A 27,009-nucleotide genomic window follows, 5' to 3' on the forward strand; every position below is an offset into this window, starting at 1 on the left:
GTGGCTGATGAGGTTAGGTCCTATGATGGTGTCTCTTGAATAGACATGCGGACAGAGCTGGCAACAGGGTTTGTTGCAGGGATATGTTCCTGGGTTAGTGTTTCTGTTGTGTGGTGTGTAGTTGCTGGTGAGTATTTGCTTCAGGTTGGGGGGCCCGACCAGGGGTATTCTATCTCCTACCCAAGATCCATAAACATCTCTCCCTTTTATCATGTTCTTTCTTCCCTCTTGACTTTGCCCCCCTTTCAGGGTCAGGTGAGCATTACCTCATCGCAGTCCCACACTGACCAAGGGGGCTGACTAACTCGAGAGTCCAACAGATCCTTTGTTGCTGCCTAGGCCAGTGTCGTTTGTTCCTGTGAGGCTGGGCTGGGTTTGTCCCATACCTGCCCTGATGAGGTGTGAACTGCCCCTCTGTGCCTGGAGAGTTTTGCCGGGGCTTGTTTTAAGCCACGAGGACACATTTTCAGCCTCATAACTATATACGTGAAATTACAACCTATAACATCACTATACAATGCTCAGTGCAGCATGACCCTTCCGAAGACACCCGTCATAACAAACTTCGCATTGGATACCACACAATCATTTCATAAAGATGAACATGGGGGTGCAGGGTGTTCCCCTGAGGTACAGAGTGTCACACTGGCATCTTAATTTTTCTATTGTGCTAGGTGATATTTTGTTTGTAAATGCAATTGGTAGTGTGCCCAGAGCTTATATGTACACATTCTTTAAACTTGTGTTAATTAATGGATAATAACACAGTAAATATTAAGTGTTTTAAAATATAATATTTTAAAAGTCTCATAGAAGTTTCAAATATTATTTTTCATTGCTGACTTTTCCCCTTCATTATGCACAAAGTTAAAATATATTGCTGTTTTTCAAAAGGGAATAAAAAGAACACGGAAATATTTGCTTTCAGGGGAAAAAAACAGAGAGAATTATATGGCCTCTTTGCAAAGTGATAATAGGAAACAAATAGGCAAAATTTTAGGCCTACCCAGTCTTGCCAGTGCCCTAGTGAGGCATGATGACACAAGGGAGTGGGTTGCTATTGTCCATTACAAAATATACAGCATAAAAAAGGATGGATGGAATTCTTGCTTGCAAGGCTATCTGGTGTTACAGATGCAGCAACTGGTATGTATCTGGTATTATAAACGTGTTCATGGGTGGCAAGTTTTATGGGCCCAGGCACCACGGGCCTGGCTCCAGCACTGTATGAGGCCGGGTCTCACCCTCAGCCCCGCCTTCCACCCCCAGGCCATTTAAAACAGCCTACCCCCACCCCCCACGACCGGCAGTGCAGCGCAGCTGAGCAGCTTCCTGCCTACTTGCGCCATGTGGCTGCCGGCCCCACCCTGCAGCCCCTGGGCGGGGTGGGTCTGTGTCCTGCCCCACGCACCCCTGCAGCCAATGGGAAGCTGTGGGGGCAGTGCTTGGGGGTAGCAGCACATGGAGACTTCCGGCCTGCCCTGCCTAGGAGCTCCAGGTAACCGCCGCATCCCCCCACCTCCTCCCAGAGCTGGCACCCCCCACCCCTTTCCCACCCCCCCCCCGGCCTCCAAACTCCTTCCTAGAGCCTGCACTCCTCACCCCCTCCTGCACACCCACCCCCTGCCCTAGCCCAGAGCCTACACCCAGCACCCAAACTCCATCCCAGAGCCTGCACCCCCACCCCCTTCCCATACACCCTCTCCTGCCCCCAAACTCACTCCCAGAGCCTGCACCCCTCATCCCCACCTCCTGCTGCAGCCCGGAGCCTGCACCCAGCACCCAAACTCCATCCCAGAGCCTGCACTCCAGACTCCCTCCCGGAGCCCAACCTCTCACCCGTCCTGCACTCCAATCCCCTGCCCCAGCCCAGGGCCTGCACCCCAGACCTCCTCCCCCCACCCAAACTCCCTCCCAGAGCTTAGGCAGGTGGGGGGCAGAATTGGGGGGGCAGGTTCTAGGCACCACCAAAATTTTTACAAACCTGCCACCCCTGAATGTGCTGCATTGAAACAAAAATATCAAAAACACTTGAAGTGAAATTATACTAGATACCTGCATTTATCGTGTGGCTGAAGGCCGCTGGAGCACATCTCCCAGTAAAGAATGGGGTCCTTAATCTTTATTATTATTGATATGTATTACAGTAGCATCTAGAAGCTCAGATGAGATTGGGGCCCCACTGTGCTAGGTGTTTTATTTATATATATAAAAGTGGGTCTCTGTCCCCAAAACTTTACAATCGGGGGGCTGGTCTACACTGGGGGGGGATCGATCTAAGATACGCAACTTCAGCTATGAGATAACGTAGCTGAAGTCGACATACCTTAGATCGATTTACCTCCCGTCCTCACGGCGCGGGATCAACAGCCGCGGCTCCCCCGTCGACTCCGCTTCCGCCTCTCGCCCTGGTGGAGTTCCGGAGTCGATGGGGAGCATGTTCGGGGATCGATTGTCACGTCTAGATGAGACACGATAAATCGATCCCCGATAGATCGATTACTACCCGCCGATCCGGAGGGTAGTGAAGACATACCCTAAGTAGACAAAGGGTGGGATGGTAACCGAAATAGGGAATTTAGACACAGGGGGATTGAGGCCCTGATTTAAGGCTCATTGAAGTCAGTAGAAAGTCATTGATTTCAGTGGGCTTTGGATCAGACCCTAGCTTATATGAACTAGATCACACAAGAAGTCCATGACAGAACCAGGAATGGAACCAAGCCTTAACCGCAAGACAGGCCCGTCATGTCTCACGTTGCGTCAGTGGCATGCTGGTATCCCATATAACTGCAGATCTTTTAGGTGTTTGGATTTATAACCACATATCCACAAACATCATGAACCATGAAACATGCAGTCTTTGCAAACACCATACGTATATCATGATGATGATAAATCACAATCACACACGCAGTTTTTATTTTTGGTTGTTTTAACTATGGCTATAACAATTAAGGGTCAGACCCTGCAAAAATTTATCAGCATCAGACGGGCATAAGTGTTTGCAGGCCCGGGTCTCAAGGAGGTAAACTATGTACTTGTATTCATTCAGGGGACTGATTCTATACAGCACCGTATTATTGCCTAGGCCGACAAGGCCTAGGCCTAGGGCAGCAAATTTGCAGGGGCGGAAGCTCCCCTCCGCTCCCCGCCCCCTGCTCCAGCTCACCTCCGCCTCCTCTGCAAGCGTGCCGCCGCATCCTGTTGCTATCCTCTCCCAGCGCTTGCGCCGCGAAACAGCTGTTTCGCGGGGCGGGGAGGAAGGGGAATGCCGCGCGCTGGGGGAAGAGGTGGGGCTGGGAGTGGGGATTTGGGGAAGGGATCCAATAGGGGAAGGGAGGAGGCGGAGTTGGCGTGGGGACTTTGGGGAGGGGGTTGGAATGGGGGCGGGGAAAAGGGCGGGGGCGGGGCGGGGCCAGGGCAGCAATTATTTCCCGGCCTAGGGGCAGCAAAATTATTAATCCGCCACTGATTCTATATCATTAGGTATCAGTTGCAGTAGTCTATCATACTGGGTGATGTAACACAGTGTACTACACAGAAACAGTAACCATAATTGTTGCATTTGTGGAAGTATCTCTCTAAGCATAACACTGTCACTATAAAGAAGCCTGAAGTTGCTACAGTAAACGTTACAGTTCAGCAACAAATAGCAGAACTGTTCAAGAATCTGTCAGCACTTTTCATGAGGTTCTGCTGCATAGATAGCAATGTGTGATACTATCTGTCTGTACCATATATACTTTCGTTCTTGCCCAGGGTATATATTATGCACATACATTTACATCCTATCAACATTCATCTGTATGGAGAGTATGCACTGTTACAAAGGGATTGCTCCATGAGACTACTGTGAAAAGTTAATATTTTTATCAAAATCAATTAATTTGGATGCAACTTTTCTGCATTCCCTTGTTCACAATTCAAAACAAAAATAGCTCCAATAATCACACTCTCCCTCCTCAACCAGCTTTTCCTTCTGATGAATCCTGCACTGAAGTCATAATCCTGTGTTTATGACATCAGTGCATTGCTGAGGAAATGACTGAGATGCAACTAATGCTGCCTAATCTCATAGGAGAGAATGATAGGTTACTACGGTAAAAAAAATCAGAAGACCTATATTTGATTATGAAGGCAGGGTGACAGTTTTAATAGAGTTATGTGTAAGCAGGATATATTTTTAAAGCCCCCCCACCCCCGATGTGGTAGTTCCCCTTAATAATTTCTGGCTGCATTTTCCTGCTTGATATATAGTCTATTACAGCGCTCAGACATCCTGTTCATTCTCAGCTTGGATCATTCCCAACCAGGCTTGTTCCTAGCTTAGAATTGATCAAAACCAGCAAAGAACATTGCCATCAGTAATACAGCCACGCATAAACATGGGTAAGTGGAGTTTACCCACTTCTCGTTTGGTGACTGTGGAGTTTAGTTCAGGAATTTACCCACTTCTTCTTTTTATACCAGTGCATCATTTCCCTCTCTCCTCTTACACAGATAGTCCTTAATCTTGCAAACACTTAGGCCTGTTCTTGAAGTCAATGGAACTACTTCTACAAGTAAAGCAGCTGCATAAGTGTTTTCAGGATGGGGGTCATACTCAAATTTGCATCATGAAGCCACGTATATGTATAATTTTGCACTGCTTTAGATAAACTGGTGCAAACCCCTGCGTGGACACACTTCTAATTTGGTTTCAAAGTGGCTAAATTCAGGTTAGCTTAAAATGATTCACGCTGATTCAAAATAAGACTGGTTTAAACCAAACCATGAGGGTCCCTGCGGCCTTTTGCACTGGTTTACTGAATCAGTTTAAAATCACACCCCAAGACTAACCGGGTGCAATGCTGCAGGCAGGCAAAGATAATGGCTTGTGTACAGTTATTGTCCAGCAAACCAGGTGTGAATCTACAGCTCTGTAGCTTGCCGTGCACTAAATTGCTGTGTGGACCCTGCTACAGTCCACTAAAAGGTCTGTAGTGCGCTTTGACATACTGCTGTTTGAAATGGGAGTACATGCAGCTAGTGTGCTGTAGAGTCCCACCTTAGCTTGCCATGCACTAAGGCCTGAGCTACACTAAAAAGTTAGGTTGGCCCAGATACGTTGTTTAAGGGTGTGAAAAATTCACACCCCGAGAGGTGTAGTTAAACCAACCTAACCCCGGTGTAGACAGTGCTAGGTCAGCAGAAGAATTCTTCCATTGACCTAGCTGCCAACTTTCGGGGAGGAGAGATTACCAATACTGATGGGAGATTCCCTCCTATCTTTGTAGGTATTGAAGTTTTACAGTAGTGAACATGCCGATGATGCATATTGAATGTAGACAAGTGGCTATGTCGCCATGTAGACAAACACTTAGTACAGTCCTGTCACCTATAATCTCTTCCTTTGTCTATTCCAAGCTAAGTGGTTTAAAGAGATACTATTGTCTGTCCTTGGCAGTTTGTAATTGTTTGCTCTCTCTCTTGTTGGTAATACCCTTCTAGATTCTTGAAGTTAATAAAGTTTAGCTCTTCACAGTTGCTGGGCAACTCTATGGCTCCAAAGGTAATTTCTGACTGTTCTGGAGAAATTTGAAAAAAGGCCCTAGTAGAGCTGGTCAAAAATGATGATGGAAAAAGAGACGAATCAGTATTTCAAAAATAAATTGACCTTTTTTTAAAAAACAGCTCTAGCCCTTGACACAGGTTTCTAGCCACTCCCCTTTTAATGATACAAACTCCTCCACACGTACTATACAAACAGGGCTGTCTTTAGGGACCCATATTCCTGGATTTTAAAGCACTGAGATTAAACAAATAATCTTTCAATTTATCTTAATGTATATTAATATACATAGCAAATAATATTTCAACTTATCTTAAATGTATGTTTTTCTCATTCAGTTTCATCTGACAAATAGAATAGTCCCATAGTTACAATGAAACACTATTAAAGGAATAGGCCAGGGCACCCCTTATCTGCAAAATCATAGAACGAGGGAAGTTCTGTTAGAGCCGTGATCTGCTCATCCCTGTGTGCTTTAGGAGAATAACTTGCAGTTCACTTTGCACCAATGTAATTTTAGATTTGATGAAGCGAAGGTGTGAAATCTTCAAAAATGTGTCAAGTATCAGAGGGGTAGCCATGTTAGTCAGGATCTGTCAAAAGCAACAGAGTCCTGTGGCACCTTTAAGACTAACAGATGTATTGGAGCATAAGCTTTCGGGGGTGAATGCCCACTTCGTCAGATGTGGTTCCCCCTTTCCAACTGAACATCAGAGACACCATGCACTGCACTATAATAACCCAAATCACAAACGGACTCTAAAAAATCTTTTTTATTGTTGGTTTATTTATTTGTTAACACTCTCTGCCCTAAACAACTGTGTCCAGGAAGTCATCTAGGTGATACTATAAGAGAGAAACCGGATTCACGGCTCTCGTAGCTGAGGAAGAAGGGGATGAGTCATCCTAGGGCTTGTCTATGTGAAGGACTTGTGCACTGGTAGCTACACTGTAGCAGCACAGTGGAAGCTCCTAGTTCAGAGAGGTGTTAAAACAAGACTTCCGCTGGTGTAGCTGACCCAGGTAAGTGGCACAGAAGCAAGTCACTTTTTAGACCACAGCAACATATCTGCACTAGGGGGTTGTGCTGGTCCAGCTACATTCCCCAGTATGGGCAAGACCTGAGAATTGACATCCATTGAACTGAAACTCACAATACTTTTCCTCTGGGAGAGCAGCAGCCTAGGTTTCAGCTTCCTTTCATGTCAGGTTCCCAGGCCCTTAAAGTGGGATGAAAATCTTTGAGGAAATAAAGCAGCCAGACCCAGATATTCCTTTAAAAATAATGAATTAATAATTAATATTCATTAACAAAAGGCAGACCCCCTCCCAAAAGGAGAAATGTTTTTGCAAGAACCTTGAGGCCATCATTACACATCCTGACTATAAATGGAAAATACCGTGATAAATAGCATTGTATTCACACTTCATGGGACTGGCTTAGGACTGTAATGTTGCTGCACCCCTCCAGGGAGCATCCTATCTCGGGGAGCCGCGATTCTTTCCTTGCTCCCCTCTTGGTCTAGCAGGATAGTCCAGCAGCCAACCACTGCCCTTTCCTTCCCAACGCCTGCTACTCCTGGCGCAGCTTTGCTGGCCAGAGCATTGGGGGGCAGAAAACTCTGCCCATATCCCTCCTTTCCCCATGTGCTCCAGGTGCAGAGTAAGAGAGTGTACTGTGTCAGTGTACAGAACCACTTGGACCTGAGTGACCTGTACAGGGAAAGCAAGATGTGAGCTCACGCCCCCCGCTGCCCCTGGAGCGTGCAGTCTGGGCTATGATCTAGCCTTTTGTAAGAGATTGTGTGTGCATTGCAATGTGTGGTGTGCTTCTCCTGGCACAGTAGTATATAGATAAAATATTTAGTTAAAGGCGTATGCATACATACAGATATACACACACCATTGTGGTGTTAAGCATTATGTTACCAAGACATGGTTAATCACCACCCTGACCAAGTTGCTTATTGGTCGTGCCCTTTTCCCCTATCCTTTGTTGGTGTGTGATTTTTGGCCTTGATCCTGGAAACACACAAATGTATAACTTTATGCACTGCTGTAGTGCCATCGATTTCGGTGTGACTACTTGCATGTGTAATGGGAATGTGTTCAGGATCTGGCCCTTACACTGTAAGCTCTTTAAGGGCTCAATTTTGCAAAATGCTGCATACTTTGGTCCTGGTCCAGCAAACTTTAAGAATCTGGGTAGGACCATTGAAGTCTGGAGTACTGTGTCCAGTTTTGGGCCCCACACTACAAGGAGGATGTGGAAAAATTGGAAAGAGTCCAGCGGAGGGCAACAAAAATGATTAGGGGTCTGGAGCACATGACTTATGAGGAGAGGCTGAGGGAACTGGGATTGTTTAGTCTCCAGAAGAGAAGAATGAGGGGGGATTTGATAGCTGCTTTCAACTAGGGGGTTCCAAAGAGGATGGAGCTCGGCTGTTCTCAGTGGTGGCAGATGACAGAACAAGGAGCAATGGTCTCAAGTTGCAGTGGGGGAGGTCCAGGTTGGATATCAGGAAAAACTATTTCACTAGGAGGGTGGTGAAGCCCTGGAATGCGTTACCTAGGGAGGTGGTGGAGTCTCCTTCCTTGGAGGTTTTTAAGGCCCGGCTTGACAAAGCCCTGGCTGGGATGATTTAGCTGGGAATTGGTCCTGCTTTGAGCAGGGGGTTGGACTAGATGACCTCTTGAGGTCCCTTCCAACTCTGATATTCTATGATTCTACTGCTCATGTGCTTAAACTGGTGCTTAAGTGCTGTGCTTGATTGGGGGCAGACTGTTGAGCACTTTGTAGGAGTGAGCCTAGGGTAATGAGTTTGGAAATCTCAGGCAGGAGCAACCAGCCACAAATGCAGTGTTGTTATTTAGTAAGATTGTTTAAAAGCAGAAAAAAATCTGGATGAGGCCATCTTTACACATCATAAAGGAACAGCAACTGGCACAATTTTTCCTTGTTGTACAGGTCACCTTTGAGACTGCAAAGATGTCATTAGCTGCCATGCACAAGCAGCTCCAGCTGTGATGTGCTTTCTAATATTTTATGAAATCAGAGTCCCCCTCATTATCGAATTCCCCTGCTCTAGTGTGATCAATACCTTCTATTAAACAGCAGCAGCACCAGGATCCAGCCAGGCGCTGACGCTGACCTCACTGTGCAAAGGCTCTGCAGTGATATGTCCATTGACTTTCAAATCCTTTCCTCATCTCCACGTTTGTGATCTTAAAAAAATGAGTGAGACTGTGAATGTGAATGTCCCAGCTGAAGCAAGACAAATTTAGACTTGAAATAAGGTGTAAATTTTTAACAAGGAGGGTAATTAACCATTGGAACAATATACCCAAGGTCATGGTGGATTCTCCATCACTGACACATTTGAAATCACGATTGGATGTTTATCTAAAAGATCTGCTCTAGGAATTATGGCGGGGCAGTTCTATGGTCTGGGTTATACAAGAGGTCAGACTAGATGATCACAATGGTCCCTGCTGGCCAGGGACTCTATGAACACTGCAAAGCCATTCACCATACAAAAGGGAGTGCCCTATTAAAGAGGATTTCTTCTCCAACTGAGAGTAATGACAGTTCTCTTTCACATCTCCACCCCTTTCCTTACGCACTTTAATTATAGGGAAACCTGTACAAGAGATTGTTCCCTATTAGGTAATAATCTGTTTTAAGAGACTGTGCCACAGTGTATCCCATGTAATGAGCGATTCTATTCCACCTGTAGGAAAGGGCCACTTCCACATAAATGTTACTTACAGCTCTTAGGGTCAGGAATGATCTGTGTTTGCGTAGCAGAGGCCTGGTCCAGGACTGGGATTCCTAGGTACTACTGCCAAATAAATAATTGGGGTGGGACCCTTGGGTGGTGGTTTAAGCTGGGATTCACTGTATTCACTATCAGAGGGGTAGCCGTGTTAGTCTGGATCTGTAAAAAGCGACAGAGAGTCCTGGGGCAACTTATAGACTAACAGACATATTGGAGCTGGTGGGTGAATACCCACTTCGTCTGTTAGTCTATAAGGTGCCCCAGGACTCTTTGTCGCTGTATTCACTAGGATTATGAAGGATTGTTTATAAAGCACAGTGTGAGTGCTGGGTCTGTCCGTACCCACAGAGAGACATGGTCCCTGCCCCAAGGATCTTACAGGGTCAATTAGTGTGGCACGCGATGGACAGGTCCCTTCCCAGGCATGGGTTTGTCTGGCCCCAGGCGGGAGGGAGGGACACAGATGCCAGGTGCAGAAGACATGACAGTCCGGTAATCCCTTCCAGGCCTGGGGAATGCTGTGTGACGGTGTGAACCAGAACCAGAGCCCGCTGCAGCCACGCAGCTGCCCAAGACGGGGCTGTGCAGCCTTGCTGGGGTCCCAGCGAGCTCTGCAAGCGGGGGGTTGTGTGCAGCCATTCCCCATGCACCAGCTCTCCAGTGTGGGGCACGGGTCGCTGTGACCCTAGTCACCAGGGCACCCCCCGGCGCTGGCAGCGGTTCCCAGGCAGCCCTGCCAGGCTCACAGCTGGGTTCCCCCTGCGCCTCGCTGCTGGGCCGGGCGGACTCGGCCACTTGCCGGCGCGCAGGGGAGGGCGCGTCCCGCCCCGCCACACGCCCGGGGCTCGCTCTGCCCCCGGCGGGGCCGCGGGAGGGGCCCGGGGGCTGCGCCGGATCCCGGGCTCGCGGCCTGCGCGGGGAGTGGCGGGGGGAGGCTTCCCCCGGCGTGGCCAGGCCTCCCGCCCCTCCCCCGGCCCCCCTCCGCCGCGCATGGGCCCGCCCAGCCGGGTGGCCATGTTGCGGCTCCGGCGCACGGGGCGCAGAGCGCGAGCGGGACCCGCAGCAGCCGGAGCCGGAGCCGGAGCCGGGCGGGCAGGGGCGGCGCAGCGCGGGGATGGCTGTGGCGGTGGAGAGACCCGCGGTGAGTGCGGGGGCCGGGCGGTGGGGAGACCCGCCGGGTGGCAGCAGCTCTCCCCGGGAAGGGAATCAGGCGCCCGGCTCCGAGCAGCCGCTGCGCGCCCGCCCGCGGGAAGAGCTGCGGGGCCGGGGCGGCTGGAGCGGGGCTGGCCGGTGAAAGTTTGGGCTCGGTGGTGACCAGGTGTCCATCGGCGTGGCGTGCAGCCCTCTGCAAACCCGGGGCGCGGTCCGAATCCGGCCTGGAGCCCTCCTTGCCTGCGACTGGTCTGTGTTTGTACAGCCCCGAGCACCGCGGGGGCCTGATCTCTACCGAAGACTCCCAGCCCTAGGAGAATATGAAGCCTAACAGGGAAATAGTTGTATAGATGATGCTTTCCCAGCCCAGGACCCAGACTTAGCTCCTGCGTTGGGCTTCCAGCAGAAGCGGCGACTCCTTGACATACTTGGGGAGGTTTCAAACATCCTCTGTCCTAGCAGCAGTGGCGGTAACTTGAGCACCGAGCGGAGACGCCTTAGTCTTCCTCCTGCTTCATACAACAGTTGGGCAAATAGTTTTTTCTCTGGATAAAGCGTTTGGTGTTGTGTGACCCGAGAAAGGGGAGAGTTGTACTGGAAAACAGACGTGTTGTGAGAGAGAAGTGTAATGAATCTGAAATCTGGGTTAACACGGCATGAAATGCCCCCTTTGCTTCCTCCCCAGCTATTCCCTAAAGAATAAATGGTAATGGTGACTCAGTGTGGTCATTTGGCAGCTAAAGCTTCTCCCAAGAAAATTTCCCACAGTCAGAAAACATACAGCTGCTGGATTTAAGTGCAACTGTAGATTGTGTCTAGGATTAATTAGGGAGGGGCAAACGCCCGGGATTTCAGATTTTCTTTTAGGGTTTTTTGTTTCGACACTTTGCTGTTGGATAATCACTGAGTTTAGATATGCATCCGAAGAAGTGGGTTGTAGCCCACGAAAGCTTATGCTCTAATAAATTTGTTAGTCTCTAAGGTGCCACAAGTACTCCTGTTCTTTTTGAGGATACAGACTAACACGGCTGCTACCCTGAAACCTGAGTTTAGATACCATACATTAAAATTATTTCTTAGGACAAGTTGGTAGCTTTTGCGAGTTTTGATGTATACCCATTTGTTTTGATCTGTGGTTCCCACAAAGTTTTTCATACGTATTGGGAAGTACAAAAGCATTAGAAGTGATCTTACAAAAATGCTTTTATTATGTCTAACTCACAGAAATGTGGGAGAAATGAAATGGTGACCAGATGAATGCGCTTTCATACATTGTCGAGAGGGGGAAGGGAAAGAAACTTGATTGACTTTTTCCTGTGCTGTACCAGTAAAACAGATGTTGCACATGGAGCTGAAGATTTTAAATGTGGCTACTTTCATAATGTGAAAATGGTGTCTGTGTTCAAGATGTGACCTGGATCACACAGTTTCTGTTAGCATTTATTACTATACTATGGATCTAACTGGATAATAAACTGTATATTCCATGCAGCGGAGTAAATGTATACGGTTCCTTAGCAGTGTTGCTGTAGAAGGGGAAGTTACACTGCTAAAGAAAACAAAACAAGAGTTGAAGTTTAATAACAGAACAACTATAATTTATACTAGCTACTAGAGCGCCAGAGCTGGCTGTGAAATGCCTCTCTAAGATCCCAGTTCAGCAAGGTATTAAGCAGGTACTTAAATTTAAGATTGTACTTCAGCACAGGCTTAAATCTCATTGAAATCAGTAAAACAACAAAGAGTTTGGTGGCACCTTAAAGACTAACAGATTTATTTGGGCATAAGCTTTCGTGGGTAAAAACCTCACTTCTTGTGCATCTGAAGAAGTGAGGTTTTTACCCATGAAAGCTTATGCCCAAATAAATCTGTTAGTCTTTAAGGTGCCACCAGACTCCTTGTTGTTTTTGTAGATACAGACTAACACGGCTACCCCCTGATAATTGAAATCAGTGGGACCTAAGCCTGGGCCGAAGTGTGTTGCTGAGAGGGGGCCTAAGGATCAGATTCTTCCAGGGCCATCTCATTAAGTAGGCTCAGAGCTCGTCTACATACAGATTTGCACCAGTTCAATGTAAGGTGATTTATAGAACTGATGTAGTTAAACTGATGCAAAAAGTTGTGGACCATTGGGTATGTGCAACCCCTGTTAGCTAATCCTCTCTCCCATACCTTTACACGTGTTTGGGTATTGGGTTGGTGGGAGGGAAAGCTGGAGAAATGGTTAATTGTTAACACATTATACATGAGGGGCGTGTGAAGTCCCCTTGTTAAATGTTTGCCTTTCAAGCTCTGAATTTGGCTAATTTGTGTTTTTTGGGGGTTTTTTTAAGGATTTTTTTTTGGGGGGGAAATGAAAGCTGAAGGAATGAAATTAAGAACAACTTAATCTGATTTAATGAACCAAGATAACATTCTTGAGTCATAACATTTTACGGCTGAGATGGCCCATGCAGGATGTGACCGTTGTTAATTTTAAAACATGCATAAAAAAATAACTAGAACAAATAGTATCTAACCAACCACTCCAGAGAAACTATATTTAATTATAGTCTAGTAGGCTGGCTACAAGTTCTGAAAAGATGAAAGATTTTAAGGCCCTGGTCCAGCAAACGCTAATGCAGTTTATGCACTGCAAGCAATCTCATTGCCTTCAGTGATACTAATTACAGTGTGCAAAGTTAAGCACGGGCATATGTTTTTGCAACATTAGGGTCAGGGACTCCAATGGGACTTTGCATCTGCTTAACATTATGCATGTGCTTAAGTGTTTTCAGGATCGTGACTTAACTTTGTAGGAAGACCAATAGCTTATGTCCAAAAATGCTGTGCAGGATGAAACACTACTTGAGTGCACATTTTACACACATGCTTTGGAAGATGATGTTATAATCTGAACCATTTTTAAAATGGTTTTATCTTTATCCTTGAAAATATATTAAATATACAGGAAAAGGGCTCCCAATCGCACCCGTCAGAGAAAAATGAGAGAGAGAACAAAAGCACGGCTAATGGAGTACTAGAATTTGTGACCTCTTTTAGGATCTTTGGGTATTTGTTGTTGTTGCTGGTAGAATGTCAGACTTCACTTAAAAACAAAAACCATTGAGCTGATCCCAGGTGTTGAGTGACCATGGCACCCACTGACATCAGTCAGAATTGTGGGTGCTCACCACCTTTGGAAAGTGAGGTCTCCCATGTGTCTTAGCGGAAGGGTGCTCATACCTGTATGGAGTCTTAGTTGTTTGGACAACTGGAAGAGTAGTTTATGGAAGGAGTTATGGAGATGCAGATGGCTTGGACACCTGGGAGTAGGGAGATGGGTCCAGAAGCAAATGTGGTTAGCTCCCAGACCTTTGTATAGGGGCGTGTGGGGGTGTGTGTCTGAGGCCCAGAGAGAGGAAGTGCCCAACGTCACACAGCAGGTCTGGCAGAGCAGGAAATTGAACCCAGGTCTGCCGAGCCCCAGGGAGTAGCACCTAACTCCTACCAGGGCTTTGGAGCTGTGCTTAGGGCTCCGCTCCAAAGCCCTGCCTAGATCAGTCTTCTCCCTGCTTGCAGTCTCCTTTTTTTAATTGTTTACATTTTTCTAATGCAGTGATTCTTTTAGGAAGTTTCTTTGCATTCTTGTGCCGTTGTCCCTTCCAGGTAAATGTCTCCAGCCCAATCACAAAGCAGAGGTGTGAACTCTGCTTTCCAGTCTCCTACATTCACCTCAAATACCCTGTCTCCACTAAGGTTTGAATGAATTTCCCTTCTCCTTGTTGCTCCCACTCTTCCAGATGGGCTCCAGTGTTAGCAATAGCAAGAACCCCGGTGTGAATAGTGTGCTCCCCCCCACCCATTGTTGCCAGTGCTATCTCAGGTTGAACTGCAGTGATGTCGGCACCCAGCAGGTCATCTTCCCTAGGGCTAGTTGCTCGGTGAAGCAACTGTGGGAAACTCTTGGAAGATGTCCCTTGCCACAGAGCAGTTGGCTTTAAAGTCTAAGGAGGACTATCGAAATGCCAACGCTCATTAAGCAGCTTCAGTCTGAGAAACAAATCTTTGCTTAGAGAGGAGGCATTTTGAAATGTCCCCTCCCCCACCCCCAGACTCTGCTTTTCTGGCTCATTGCCCGCACTGGAAGCAATCGTGAGTCTTCGTTGCTTCTTCGTCCTTGGAATCTTTTCTTCTCTAACAATTGCAGATGCAGGATGGGCACAAGGCTTTTATTTGTTTTGTTGGGTTTTTTTAAATTAGTGGCACAAATCCTGTCGGGGGGAGGAGGTGCTGGGAAGAGATAGGCTTACCCTTTGTTCTGACCCTCAGCAGACTTGTCTACCTTTGCAACCTCCGTTGTCTTCTCTGGTTGGATCTGCTCTAGGTTCTGAACCAAGTTCGCCCAGTGGTTCTTCCCAGCAAGGTGCTAAAGCGATTTCAGGTCCCAGCATAGATGGGTCCCTCTCCAGGAAGTGCACAATGATGATCCAGTGAATACACCTGTGCTATTAGCATTCACCATTAATACCAATGAAGCACCCTCTTGATTGGAGGGGGGAGACACACAGCCAAGTATGCTGCAGGGAGCATTGTTCTCACAATAAATGAAGTGAGAGCAAAAAGATTCCCAGATCACTAGTTACAACAGTGTTTTATAGATTGTGCCATCACATGGCTCCCCTTAGGGGGAGGGATAGCTCAGTGGTTTGAGCATTGGCCTACTAAACCCAGGGTTATGAGTTCAGTCCTTGAGGGGGCCACCTAGGGATCTGGGGCAAAATCAGTACTAGGTCCTGCTAGTGAAGGCAGGGGGCTGGACTCAATGACCAAGGTCCCTTCTACTTCTAGGAGATAGGATATCTCCATTAATTTAAATTTATTTATAATGTGCACTGGGGTTTGAAACAGACAAGGGTGTGTCTTCCTCAGAGGGGAGAGCTCAATGACTCTTCAGAGCGCTGTCTTCCAAGGAGACCAGAAGATTGCTGGGACATTGGCTTCCCTCCCTGTCTTGCACCTTATTATTCCCCACGCCTGGAGGGTGAAGGCCTAGAGGCTAGTAGCAGAAACCCAAATGGTGCATAGGAAAGCATGATGTGGAGAGCGACTGCCTCTCCTGCTCTGCCATCTGCCCCAGTCATCCTATGCCCATCCTCCAGGCCCTGACCGTGTGATTCTTGTGCAAAGGGGCTTGCTGGGCCAGAGGAGACCATGCCACTGAGATGCTATTTCTTCTCTGCTCCACTGAATGTCTGGAGGCTCTTCTAAGCCATGTTGCACTCCTCAACACACCATAGCCCAGGGCAGTGTGTGGCCCAGGGTTCTCATCATTCTAGAGCAAGTTTCACACACAGTTCGGGTTAACATCATTTGGACTCTAGGTAGACAAGGTCTGACTGACCACTGTGGTGTGCTGTTTATAAAAAAAAAAAAAAAAAAATCCACAGAAAGGTGGATCAATTCCCTGCAATTTTTTTACAAGTATCACCAAGTTTTTCCTGTAAATTTTTGTCTGTGTACCCCCACAGCATCTCTTTGGTCTTCCATTGAAATTGCCTCAGCTGTCCAAAGTGAATTCTACCAACTCTTGGAACAGCAGACAAGTAGCCAAGAGACTATTATCACCATTTCACTGATAGAGAGCTGCAAGATAATGTACTGAGCTAATGTCCTAGGGATTTCTTATCCAAAAATCTAAACACATTCTGTTTAGAAGAGAGACCTATTCTGCAAACTGTGTGTCCTAGCTCTGTTGAAGTCAACGGGACTCCGTGGGAGTTAGGACTAGTGCATGTTGATCTGTTTGCAGGACTGGACCTTCTATTTTCTGCTTTGATCTCCGGTAATCACTGATAACATCATGTCAAGGGACACTCCAGGGACTTTCTCAACTGATTGCTTATTTCCTTAACTCTGTATGAGTTTTTGTACATGTGAATTCACCATCTTTCTGTTTCTGCTTCCTTGTTTTAGTTTGATTCTATTTAAAATCTCTTAATGTTTTTTTTTAAAGAAACAGTCCATTTGCTTCAAAATCATAAATATTTACTTGATCAGTTCCAGCCGTGTGCCCTCCTCTACAGTTACATGCAAAGAGCTCATTTTAGAAATCTGGCTTTTTGATCAAAACATCCTCTTCTTTGGAATTGGTTATTCAAAACCGATTCCTGAACTGCAGCAAAATCCTTTTGTAAATCTGTTTGTATTTGGTCCCTTGCACTCCTGAGGAACAGTAATAGCTCTTGTATCGTAAGAATGTTCCCTTTTTTTAATTCTTTCACTGAATCCATGTATTGAATCCTGAGGGGAGTCTTCAGAAATGGTTGACCAGTTCCACTCTATTTTTTCCCATTAAGTGGCTGATCACTAGCTCTATTGAAGTCAATGGGAGTTTTGCCATTGAGTTCAATGAGAATAGGATCTGGCCCCAGTTACCTTTTGCAGTTGAGAAAGCGATTCAGTGTCTGGGCTGAGTATATCAAAAGCTTGAGTCAAACAATTGAACATAATTCCAGTCAAGTTTCCAAGATCTCTACCCATGGCATCATCAATTTATATTTTTAAACAATATAAAGATGAGGCAGGGATCAGCCTGATGAAGACTGCTTTGATAATTACAAAGCGGCTTTCCATTTCTCTCTCTTCCCCCCCCCCCCCCCCCCCATGATCAATTGCAGAGCATAAGCTGCACTGGAAAGTGAACTGAAAATCTCTTATTACGTTGTTAAATGGTTGTATACACTGCTTCCTCCCGCAACCTAGTCTTTGCATTTCAAATCCTCTTCCTCAACTGATCTGAACACCAACCCCTTGGAATTTGAGTGTCAGTATCAGGCTGTAAGAATTACAGGTTTTTGGGGGGGAGGGGCACACAGGTGAATGAAGAATACCATAGTTACAATTATGGCTTTTTTTCCAGTACAGTGTTTGGCAGGCAACGGCCTGGTTTGGCAAGTGAGAGACTTGCAACCTGGAAATGCAGCAGCATCTGTCTATCATTGAATTGGCATCACCTTTTGGCACCTACTGTAATAACGATTACCCGAGATATTTCAGACTTGTACAGGAACCAGATTGTCACCTGGTGGCTACTGAGGTGCCACAAAACTGGAACTGTCTTTTCTTTTGTTTGTTGCTTCATATCTTTGAGAGTCTCTTGTCTTGATTTTTTTTTTAGTATTTGATCTATAACACACACATTTTAAAAAAAACTTTTAGTAGTTTGGGTCAAGATTTTAGAAAGTGGCTAGTTTTTATTTGTTTGTCTCAGAGTTTTTTGGTTCCCAAGCTGAGACGTATTTCAGAAAGTGCTGAGCACCCACCTTCAGAATATTGTGCCCCTGTAGGTGTATGGTTGAGATACCATAATAATCCTCTAATTTGGCCAGCTGTGTAACACAGGCCATATTTCACCCAGTGACCTCTGCATCAAGCCCACTAACCTGGGGTAGAAGGGGCAGAGTGTGTGTGTGTGTGTGTGTGTGTGTGTGTGTGATGTGAAAAAATTCTCTCTCTCTCTAATCTTAGAAAGACCTCTGATCTGATTTAAAGACGTCCAATGATGGAGACTTCACCACATCCCGTGGTGATCTGTTCCATTGGTTAATTACACATACTGTTTACAAACCAGAACACCCCTCGTCCCCGCCCGCCAATACTTCTTATTTCCAGATTGAATTTTGCTGAGCTCAGCTTCCGGCCATTGGATCTCTGTGCTAGATTAGAGGCCTCTAGATCGTCTCCCTGGGCAGGTCCTTTAAGGTGTCTTAAATTCAGTACCTGAAATCACTAGTCGCTTCAAAATCCAGGCCAACAATTTCAGGTTTGAACATTTCCCTGCTTGTGTCCAAAGAAAGTAATGAAGTTAAGGGCTTTGACGAATAGGGAGGGTGGGGGATAGCTTTAGCCCATGGTTTTAGTTTTTTCAAGGCATTAGATTTTCAGTTTAGTACTGAAAATGTCTCTTTTTTCAAGTATGTTTCCAATATACTGTAGGTAATTCTGTATCTAATCTAAGAAATCCTTAATGCTTTGAATATTTAAAGGAATTTATGTCTGCCACAAAGTATCTTTTCTCCCAGAAAGAGCAAACGTAGTCTCACTCTTTCATCTGTCTCATTAATATTGAGTATGTGGCACTTTAATATGGCAGCTGAAGCAAAGCAGGAATTTCAGCAACTATCTGACAACTGTAAGCTGAGAATTAACTGGCATTCTAGTGCAATCTACTGTATATAAAATAATTCGCACTTCCCAGTAGCATTTGACCTAATTTACAATTCCCCTTTTTAACCTGTTTTTGGAACCCTGGATTAGTCCGATTCAGTGTCTGCAAACCTATGGCACAATTTTCAAAGGTGCTGAGCACCCAGAGATCCTGTTGAAGTCGATAAGCGTTGGGGGTGCCCAGCACTTTTGAGGGCCACCCCAGTAGGGCCTGATTCTGCTGTGTATACTCCTGTTCAAGTACTGACTCTCGCAAGGAGTCCCAAAGCAATGGTGTGAAGAGCTCCACTGGCATAAAGGGGGCATGAATCCAGCGGATCTGTATATCTAGTATGAAGTTGGTATGGCCAACGCTGAAGATATAGTGGGGCATGGAGATTTGGCTGTTGTAGTGGCCCCTAAGGGCCACAGGCAGCAGTGCTCAGCTTACATTTGCTGAAATGGTCCCTAGCTGGCCCAAGATAAGGTGACACAAAGGTCTCATGAAGCTCCATCTCCATCCCTCTCCCCTGAACTGTGTGCCAAGCTCAGGGACAGGGATGAGCTGGGTATTTTGATGGGTGGAGAATGTCTTGACATGGACGGGCTGAAAGAAATTAGAACTGCAGACACACCCGCTGCCTGCATCGGGTAGAACGTGCTTTCCAGGTTCGTGAATGTCTGTCGAGTTGCTCATTTAAAAGTTTGAGATGAGCCCTAAATACACCCCCAGTTTCAAACACCCACAAGCTGTGGGCCCAGTCTCTGTAACAGGCTGGAATGAAACTGTGGGGCTGTCATGGTGTTGCTGGTGAAGATGAGTAACTGCCATTGACTTTAACAAGAGTTACTCATCCCATGGAGGGGAAACATAGATCTGGAAATGGCTTAACGTTGGGAAAGTTCAGGTGTGGGTCTGAACTTTGGCTCTGCGCCACCACTGTGACAAAGCAGTAATAAAGCCCTCCTGGTGCTTTGAATTTACAAGGAAGCTGAGCTGAAAGATGAAACCAAGCTGTTTCTCAGAGACGTGCCATACCGTCCCGGACACGCACTGATTGTCATAGTGACAAGGAATGTTGGTTAAGCAGACTTCACAAATCTAGAGTTTCTCTTATTCTTGAGCTTGTGTGTCTCTTTCCTCCTCCTCTCCCCCTCCCCCTCCCAAATGAAGCAATTTATTCCTTCCTGTTTGAAGTAGGAGTAGCTAATAGTAATAGTACTCCGTGTTGGGTAGTACGTATTTACTCTTCCCTATGTAATCAGAGGCAGTGGGGCATAGTGGACAGTGCACTGACCTGGGATTCAGAAGGCCCAGCTTCTAGTCCCAGCTCTGCCACTGGTTTACTGGGTGACCTTGAGCGAAGTCCCATTGCCTCCTTGTGCCTCGGTTTCCCCATCTGTAAAATGGAGACAGTTGACCTCCTTTGTGAAATGCTTTGAGATCTATGGATGAAAAGTGCTATAATAAATTATTTAGAACCTGAGCCAGTTCCTGTTGAACTTCTAGTGACTTAATACTGGAATCAAACTAATAATAAACCTGCCCTGTGAAAATCCAAAGTAACTCCACTAGGGTAACTGGTGGCAGGATTTGGCCAAACATTTCAAACAAAACAGTAGGGGGTTTTCAGTTTGAGCCAGTCAAACCCAATGCAAAGTTTTATATAGTGAATGTCAAATATTTAGTACAATGGGTAGGTGCCATTTGGTATCGAACAGGGGGCCGATTGCCCCGCAAAGATTTTTCCAGGCTCCCTGGGACTGGAGGCTCCAGAGTGCCGTTTTTCCATGCGGTGTGAGTTCTTTTTTTATTATTATTATTTTTATATATTTAACTCTCAAACATTTAAAAAAAAATCCTGACAAACAGATGTTTTCTTCCAATAAAATGAGCCAGAAATTTTGAAGTATAAATCCAGGGAGCCTTATATTAATTTTTATGTAATATGTTACAATAGAAACACTGGCCAGTTTTAAAGCCGTGTAAATATTTCAAGGAGTGACTCTTAGTGGTTGGTTCCTGACTGAAATACAGCACGGAAGATCCTAGCGCAGGGACGTGGGTTTCCTACCCAAACTAAACGACTGTCGCTGTTACGTGTTTCTTTCCAGTCCTCACTTGTGCTGAAATAACTTACCAGACTCTTAGTGGTCACTGTTACGTGGCTTGTAAGCTCTTTTTAGGGCAAGGACCCTCTTTTGTTCTGTGTTTTGTATAGCCCCAAGCACTATGGGGTCCTGCTCCGTGCCTGGGCCTCCTACTTGCTGCGGTACTAATGGGGGTTTGAACCACACAGAGGTGGGAAGATCTGGGCATCTGTCACTACACCCTCAGGGCTGCATCGTGCTCCAAAGGGGATGGGGATTAGCTATGGCACCACATTGGGCAGCAGAGCGGGCTGGCCACATGGAGGGAAGCATGCTGCACCCTGGGAGAGGGTGTGTGGAGCTCACTCCATCTGCATGCCAGGCATCTCCAGCAGCACACTCTCCCTCTGAGTCATAGTGTGCCTGCCGGGCTCTGCCGAAGTGGCACCATCGAGCACTTTGATGTGATGATTATAACAAATGCCAAGCAGCTAAACTACAATAAATGATGAGTGTCATGCGTAGGGAAATGAGACTTTAGGATGTGGCTACTACAAGCTCTCCTCTTGATTTCAGTGGGACTTACCTGCCTAATAAAAAGCACGGCTGGATGTGGGGAAGGGGAGCAGAATCAGGCCCTTAATAAGGAACTTGTGTGCCCTTCTAAATGCACAATAAGTGTCCAGAGTAACTTTATACACTAGACCCAAGCAGTTATGGTCCAGTGTATAAGTAGTAAATTGCATAAATTTAAAACTATCTCCCATTACCTGCCTGTATGTAATCAATGGCTGGGGCTGCTGCCATCTCTTTCATAAATGTTTGAGACCCTTTCATAACTGGGGTTTGTATAGGTGGTGTGTGTGTGTGGTGTGGTTTTTTTTTGTTTGTTTTTAAGAAACAAACTTCTGAAATGAGAATGAAATACTCCTCCCGCCCCCCCATTTAAAAATGGCACTTGTTTCCCATGGGAATCAATGGGACCAGTCCTACTGTAGGGAGTAGGCCTCGGAGTAGATGTTTTCAGATTGGGCTCAGAACCAGGAAACGTTACAATCGAGGCTGGTGCTCTGGGCATGATCTAGCTGAGATGAGTCTCCACAGCTGCTAGCGAACATGGTCCCCTGTCTCGAGGGGAGAATGCCCATGCCTCTTTCCTGACTCTGGAATGCCCTCTGTGGTGGTCCATGGCACCTCCATTCCTAAGAGGACCATCTGGGACTCACCCTGCCCGTTGCCATATATGGTAACCTTTGGAGCTTTGTTCTTGGAAAGGACCACAGGAACCTACATCGACTTCCTGATGCTTAACCAGGCTGTTCGGTCAGCTGACGAAACTCAGCCAGCTGGAGAAGAATCTGCAGTTGAGTTTACTTGCCCTTGACTGCACTAATACAGACGTCGGTACTTTATTTGCAAGTGTACCTGTTTCCAAATAGTAAGAAACATTTAACAACAGATAATTTACTTTAGTAACCTCTATATCTGTCTTTAATAAGTCAAGCCAAAGGTAAAGCTTGGGCCACACGTGGGAATAGTGCCCTAGTTATGGGGACAGAGAACTAGTATGCCTGTGAGCATGGGATGCAGGGAGCTCATTTGTATCACCTCTACTGAGCTACTCTTCCCTTCTCTGGAGCAAGTTGAACTTCCCTCTGGGTGGGTTTGTCTTCTAGGACCGGTATGGCTCATAAGGCCGTGGATTTATGGTGCATCTTTATCAGGTCCTTTAATCCACACTGTTGTGAGGAGATGAAGCAAAATGGGATAGTGTCTGTCCCTACTAACTTTGTGCGTCTTGTCTTGTCTGATGTTGTCTCTGTGATGCAGCCGTTTTTGTTTGATTTTTGCTAGGCCGTTACCCGCTTCACAATGATCTGCTAGTGTTGTCGATGGCCACGCTAGAAAATGAATGGCCATGACTCGAATGGGGTACCTGTTATGTTGGTTACCTACTTTAGTATCTCATTTTTACAGAATGAGGCCCAGGTTGTGCAAATGGAGTCAGCTGGGAATATCTTGACACCTCGCTGGAGCCCCACTGAAGTTCAGGGGACTCTGCCCAGGCACAAGGGTCTGACTCTGTCTGTGTGGATGCAGTTTGTAGGACTGCGACCTGGCTTGGGCTGTCTGCGTACAGCATCTCTACTGAAACGGTGTTGTTTGAGATTACAAGCGTATCCTGGTAACTTAGGTCACATGCTGTATAGCTCACCGCATATTATACCTACATGAAGCTGTCATTGTGTAACCGTCTCTGAGATTCTCAGCTTCCCCTGCACCTAATGAGGCTGTGAAAGCCTCGTCACTGGAGGTTTAAAAGACTAGGTTAGAGAGACAAACAGCTCCTGATGCTGGTCTAGGTATACTTGGTCCTGCCTCAGCATGGGGAGATGAACTGATGTCCTCTCTAGGCCCCTTCCAGCCCTATCTGTCTGTGATTCCATGACTTTACTCCAGTGCAAAGTGGGTGTAATATGCTAGACTTGCTTTGCACAGGGGTAGGCGACTACAGACGCAGAAAGCAATGGAGGATCAAGTCCCCTGGTTTTTGTTGTTGTTGTTTAGCAGCAGAGCTGCCGTCTTTTCCATTTCGTCCTTTCAAAAATCTCTCCTCCTTTTACAGGATATTTCAACAAAGTGAGGAGGTTTGGCCCTTTTTTTGTCTCATAAATAAGATCATAAGATTCAAATGCTGGCATGTGTTTAGCTGAAGTATCCAGGAAGAGACTCTGAATAGCTGATCTAGACTTTTCCTTCTGCCTGTTGTTGTAGCTGGAATACGTGTTTGGAAGCATCTGAAAAATAGCTTGAAAATTCTTTTTTTCTCTGGGGGATAAATCGCGAAAAATGTTGCATTAAAAATGGCTGCATTTATTTTAATGCTTCCTTACTAAGAGCAGTGGTACAGCCTGTTACCTCACAACAAGCCTTGGCAAAGGGAGCTAATTCAGTATAGAGATTTTACTTGACTTTAATAATAATAAAAACAGATTGGGTTGGGCATTCAAAGCAGAACTTGGTGGCAAGCTCTACAGTGCAGCTGCCGGGCTGGTTGCTGGCTCTCGTGTAACCTTTCTGCAGGGCTCCGCTGATAGCTAATGGATGTTGCAGCAGACGGTGTGTGGAATAATTTATTAATTTAAAAGAATGCCCTTCTGTAGAGCATGCAGATGAGTGCTGGGGGTTCACAGATCCCAGCAAACTATTGTGTGAGCGTGGGGAGCCCTACAGGGAAACTGTTAGAGGGGAAAGATGGCAACGTCTGCAAATGTCCCACCCCTGCGCCTGGGATCTGCTCCTTTCACAGAGCAGTGAAGTGCTGTGGAAAGAATGCTCTGCAGCTTGAGGGTGGCAGTGAAAGGAGGCGTGTTCAGACCCTTGCAGCCTTTGCATGCCGTAAGATGTGGGAAGCAAAGGACTGAGGAGCTTGCAGGGAAAGGCTTCGGTCTTCCTGACCCCACGTTGTTCACTGTCAAGAAAATCACTAGCTCTGAGTGCCCCACAGACATTGAATCGCTTCATCTCGCAACTGTTGAGGTTAGGTCAGTCGTGTTACCTGTGAAATGGGGATGAGAAGGCTGAGGGCTTGTCTACATGCCCAGAAGTACAGGTGCAAACTGAACTGATATAAGCCAGGTTTATACCACATACAAACTTGCACCTGGTCAACATCACACCATTCCTTCAACGGGTGCAGTGTTGGGTGTAGAGCAGGCCCGAAATACAGACCGGTTAAGGGCCAGATTTACAACGGTGCTGAGGCAGCTAAAGATGCAGATAGGTGGCTAGTGGGATTTTCAGACGTGCCTAAGAAGGACCCATTGACTTGTGCAGTGTTGTTCAGAGTAACAGAGCTAGAAATCATGTGACCATGGGAATTTTTGGTAATACTTTTATGCCCCGTGTATGCCTCAGTTTCCCCAATATGCTAATTTGTTTCCCAGTGGGTGGAAAAGGACTGTTTGCTCTCAGGGCAGGCTAAGGAGCCATAGGTATGAATGTCACTTAGTTATCTGAGCCGGGTGGGGCATTAAAAGGAACTGGCCAAGGCCAATCTCATATCCTCGAGGACAGTCACCAGGACATTGACACTTAGCAACCAGCGACCCAAAGGGAGATGGATTTCCCCACCGCTCAGCAGGGAAGGTGAGCAGCATCCCCCCAGCTCGAGAGAAATGGACAGGGGAGGTGCGAAGGGGGGGGCACAAAAGAGTTGGCTGCTAGAAGGCGTCAGAGCTCTCACCTTGGATCTGATCAAGGAGGTCAGACAGAGACCCCTTGAACAGGGGGATTCACTACAGCTTGGCTGGGCTCTGGGCTAAGCAGAAAATACTAGAGCTGTGCATTTTCCTCTTTGCTAGAGTAAGGACTTACGCTGGGTTCCAGTTGATAAATAAACCAGACTGTTTTGAGGACGCTGTTTGAGTGTCACTGCAAATATTTGGTGAAGGGAGTGAAGCCAGAGTGCTGACGCCCCAGAGGTTTGGTCTAAGGAGACAGTGATGCCACATGCTTTGCCTTGGAGGAAAAGTGAGACCCCTTGAGGGTCTGGTATACTGAAGGGGTTCCTCCTATGGACTGTAGACCAGCTGGGGGATCTTGCAGGTCTGTGACATCAGGCTGGATGGACTTTATTTTTTATTTTTTTTTAACCAAGGTGATTTAAATCCGTGATTGAAATCATGGTATAAATCACCAAGTGTGGAAACCCTTGATTTGAATAATTGAATTTAATTAACTTTTCCCTTTGTGCATCAGTTATTTTCTAAAGAAAGGTGCATTCTCATTGGTTGACATAACCATTAAAACATGTTGATTGACAGCTAAATGGAGCCTTTACACTAGAATTGGTACATCTTTTTGCTACCTGGGAGGGTGCACTATAACTATGCATTTGTTTAAGGAATTCTATAGCTTAATAGTTTTCAATTCTTATTAGTTGTACAATGTTGATATGTTAGGAAATGGTGAATGATTGTTTATTTACTAGATAATTAACTTTTTGCTTATGATTTGTGTCAAACTGCATTAGGATGGTAACTGGAATTAAACACAAAACACACACAATTTATTTTTATGAAACAAAACAACCTTACATCTTTTGGAAACGTGAACTTCTCTTTTCAAAACTTGTTTCACATTCACAATGAAATGATTTATGAAACAGAGGGATAGTCAGTGAATTAAACCAGTTGTTTCAGGTCAGCCTGGGAAAATTTTCAAATATACCAAGTAAAAGTGACTGGGGCTTAAGTTTCTACTCACCTAAGTCTCTTGAAAATGAGGAAGTCTCGTAAGTCACTTAGGCTGAACTATTGTGGCATATTTATAAAGTTTGACCTCAAACGTTTGATTGCCCCCCCCCCCCCCCCCAATTCTTTCTTTGCATAGTTAAATATCCTTGAAGACAAAGTTTTTGATACTGGTTCATGGATTCAGCATATTTATTTAGAACTTTGAAGAGATAATAAGTTTAGGACTTATCTGAATTTAATACAAAACATGTTTTCGTTGCAAACAGGTTTGCTTTGAAAAAGAAAAACCTATTCTAATTAATAACAGCATAAACATCTAATTCAATTAAAAATCAGATATATTTGATTCTTCCGTCCCCCAAAAATCGTGTTTTTGTTTTTTATCCATCCTGCTAGAAATAGACCACAGGTCTCTAGGCTCCTGGCCTGGTGCTTTACCCACAAAGCCATCCTTCGCGTCCTCTTGCTTAGCTGCTTCAGGAGTGCCGGGGGTGGCAGCTGTCCCCACAAGACTTTCGTGTGTCGTCTTCTGCTTTTTGCCAAGTGCCTTCTACATGACTGAGCTGTGTGAATAATTAATATTAGCATTACCTCGCGTGCCCAGCAGCCTTTAAGGGACTTGCTCTCATTTATTAGATGGTGCAATGTGCCCACTGACGTTGGCTACAACCACTATATAGAATAGGCCCTGCCCTGGAGCAGCGTGAGGGACAAGTTTGAAGTTGTCAGGAGAGAACAGTTCAATGGGTATTGGGGTCAAAGCAGTTTGGCTCATAGGCCAGTATTTATTAATAGGTGATTATTCGCTGCTACTCTTTTTGTTACAAATAGCACCGCTTTCTGTGTTTGATGGGCTAAAATGCAGTACAATCCCAAAAGGTTCTTGAGCTTTGAAATACAGCATGAGATTGCCAGACATATAACTCTAATCAAGTGTATTGTAAAACCAAGAGCCTTTCAAATATGCTTAAAGAGGCCACTTCTGTAA

General features: G+C 46.0%; 1 protein-coding gene across 3 annotated transcripts in view; it reads left to right on the forward strand.

The window, feature by feature from the left end:
- Positions 1–27,009, forward strand: part of SEPTIN11 (septin 11) — a 95,869-nt gene that overhangs the window by 6,860 nt on the left and 62,000 nt on the right. For 2 of the 3 annotated variants that reach the window (XM_005304099.5, XM_005304098.5), the window contains exon 1: positions 10,312–10,474. The exons of the other annotated variant lie outside the window; for it this stretch is intronic. In XM_005304099.5, the coding sequence (XP_005304156.1) occupies positions 10,448–10,474 (27 nt within the window). In that variant the 5' untranslated portion in view covers positions 10,312–10,447. Of the gene's footprint in view, positions 1–10,311; positions 10,475–27,009 lie in introns of those variants that run through there. 3 annotated transcript variants of the gene reach the window in all.

The sequence above is a fragment of the Chrysemys picta genome, chromosome 5, assembly GCF_011386835.1.
Source record: "Chrysemys picta bellii isolate R12L10 chromosome 5, ASM1138683v2, whole genome shotgun sequence".
NCBI classification, from domain to species: Eukaryota; Metazoa; Chordata; order Testudines; family Emydidae; genus Chrysemys; species Chrysemys picta.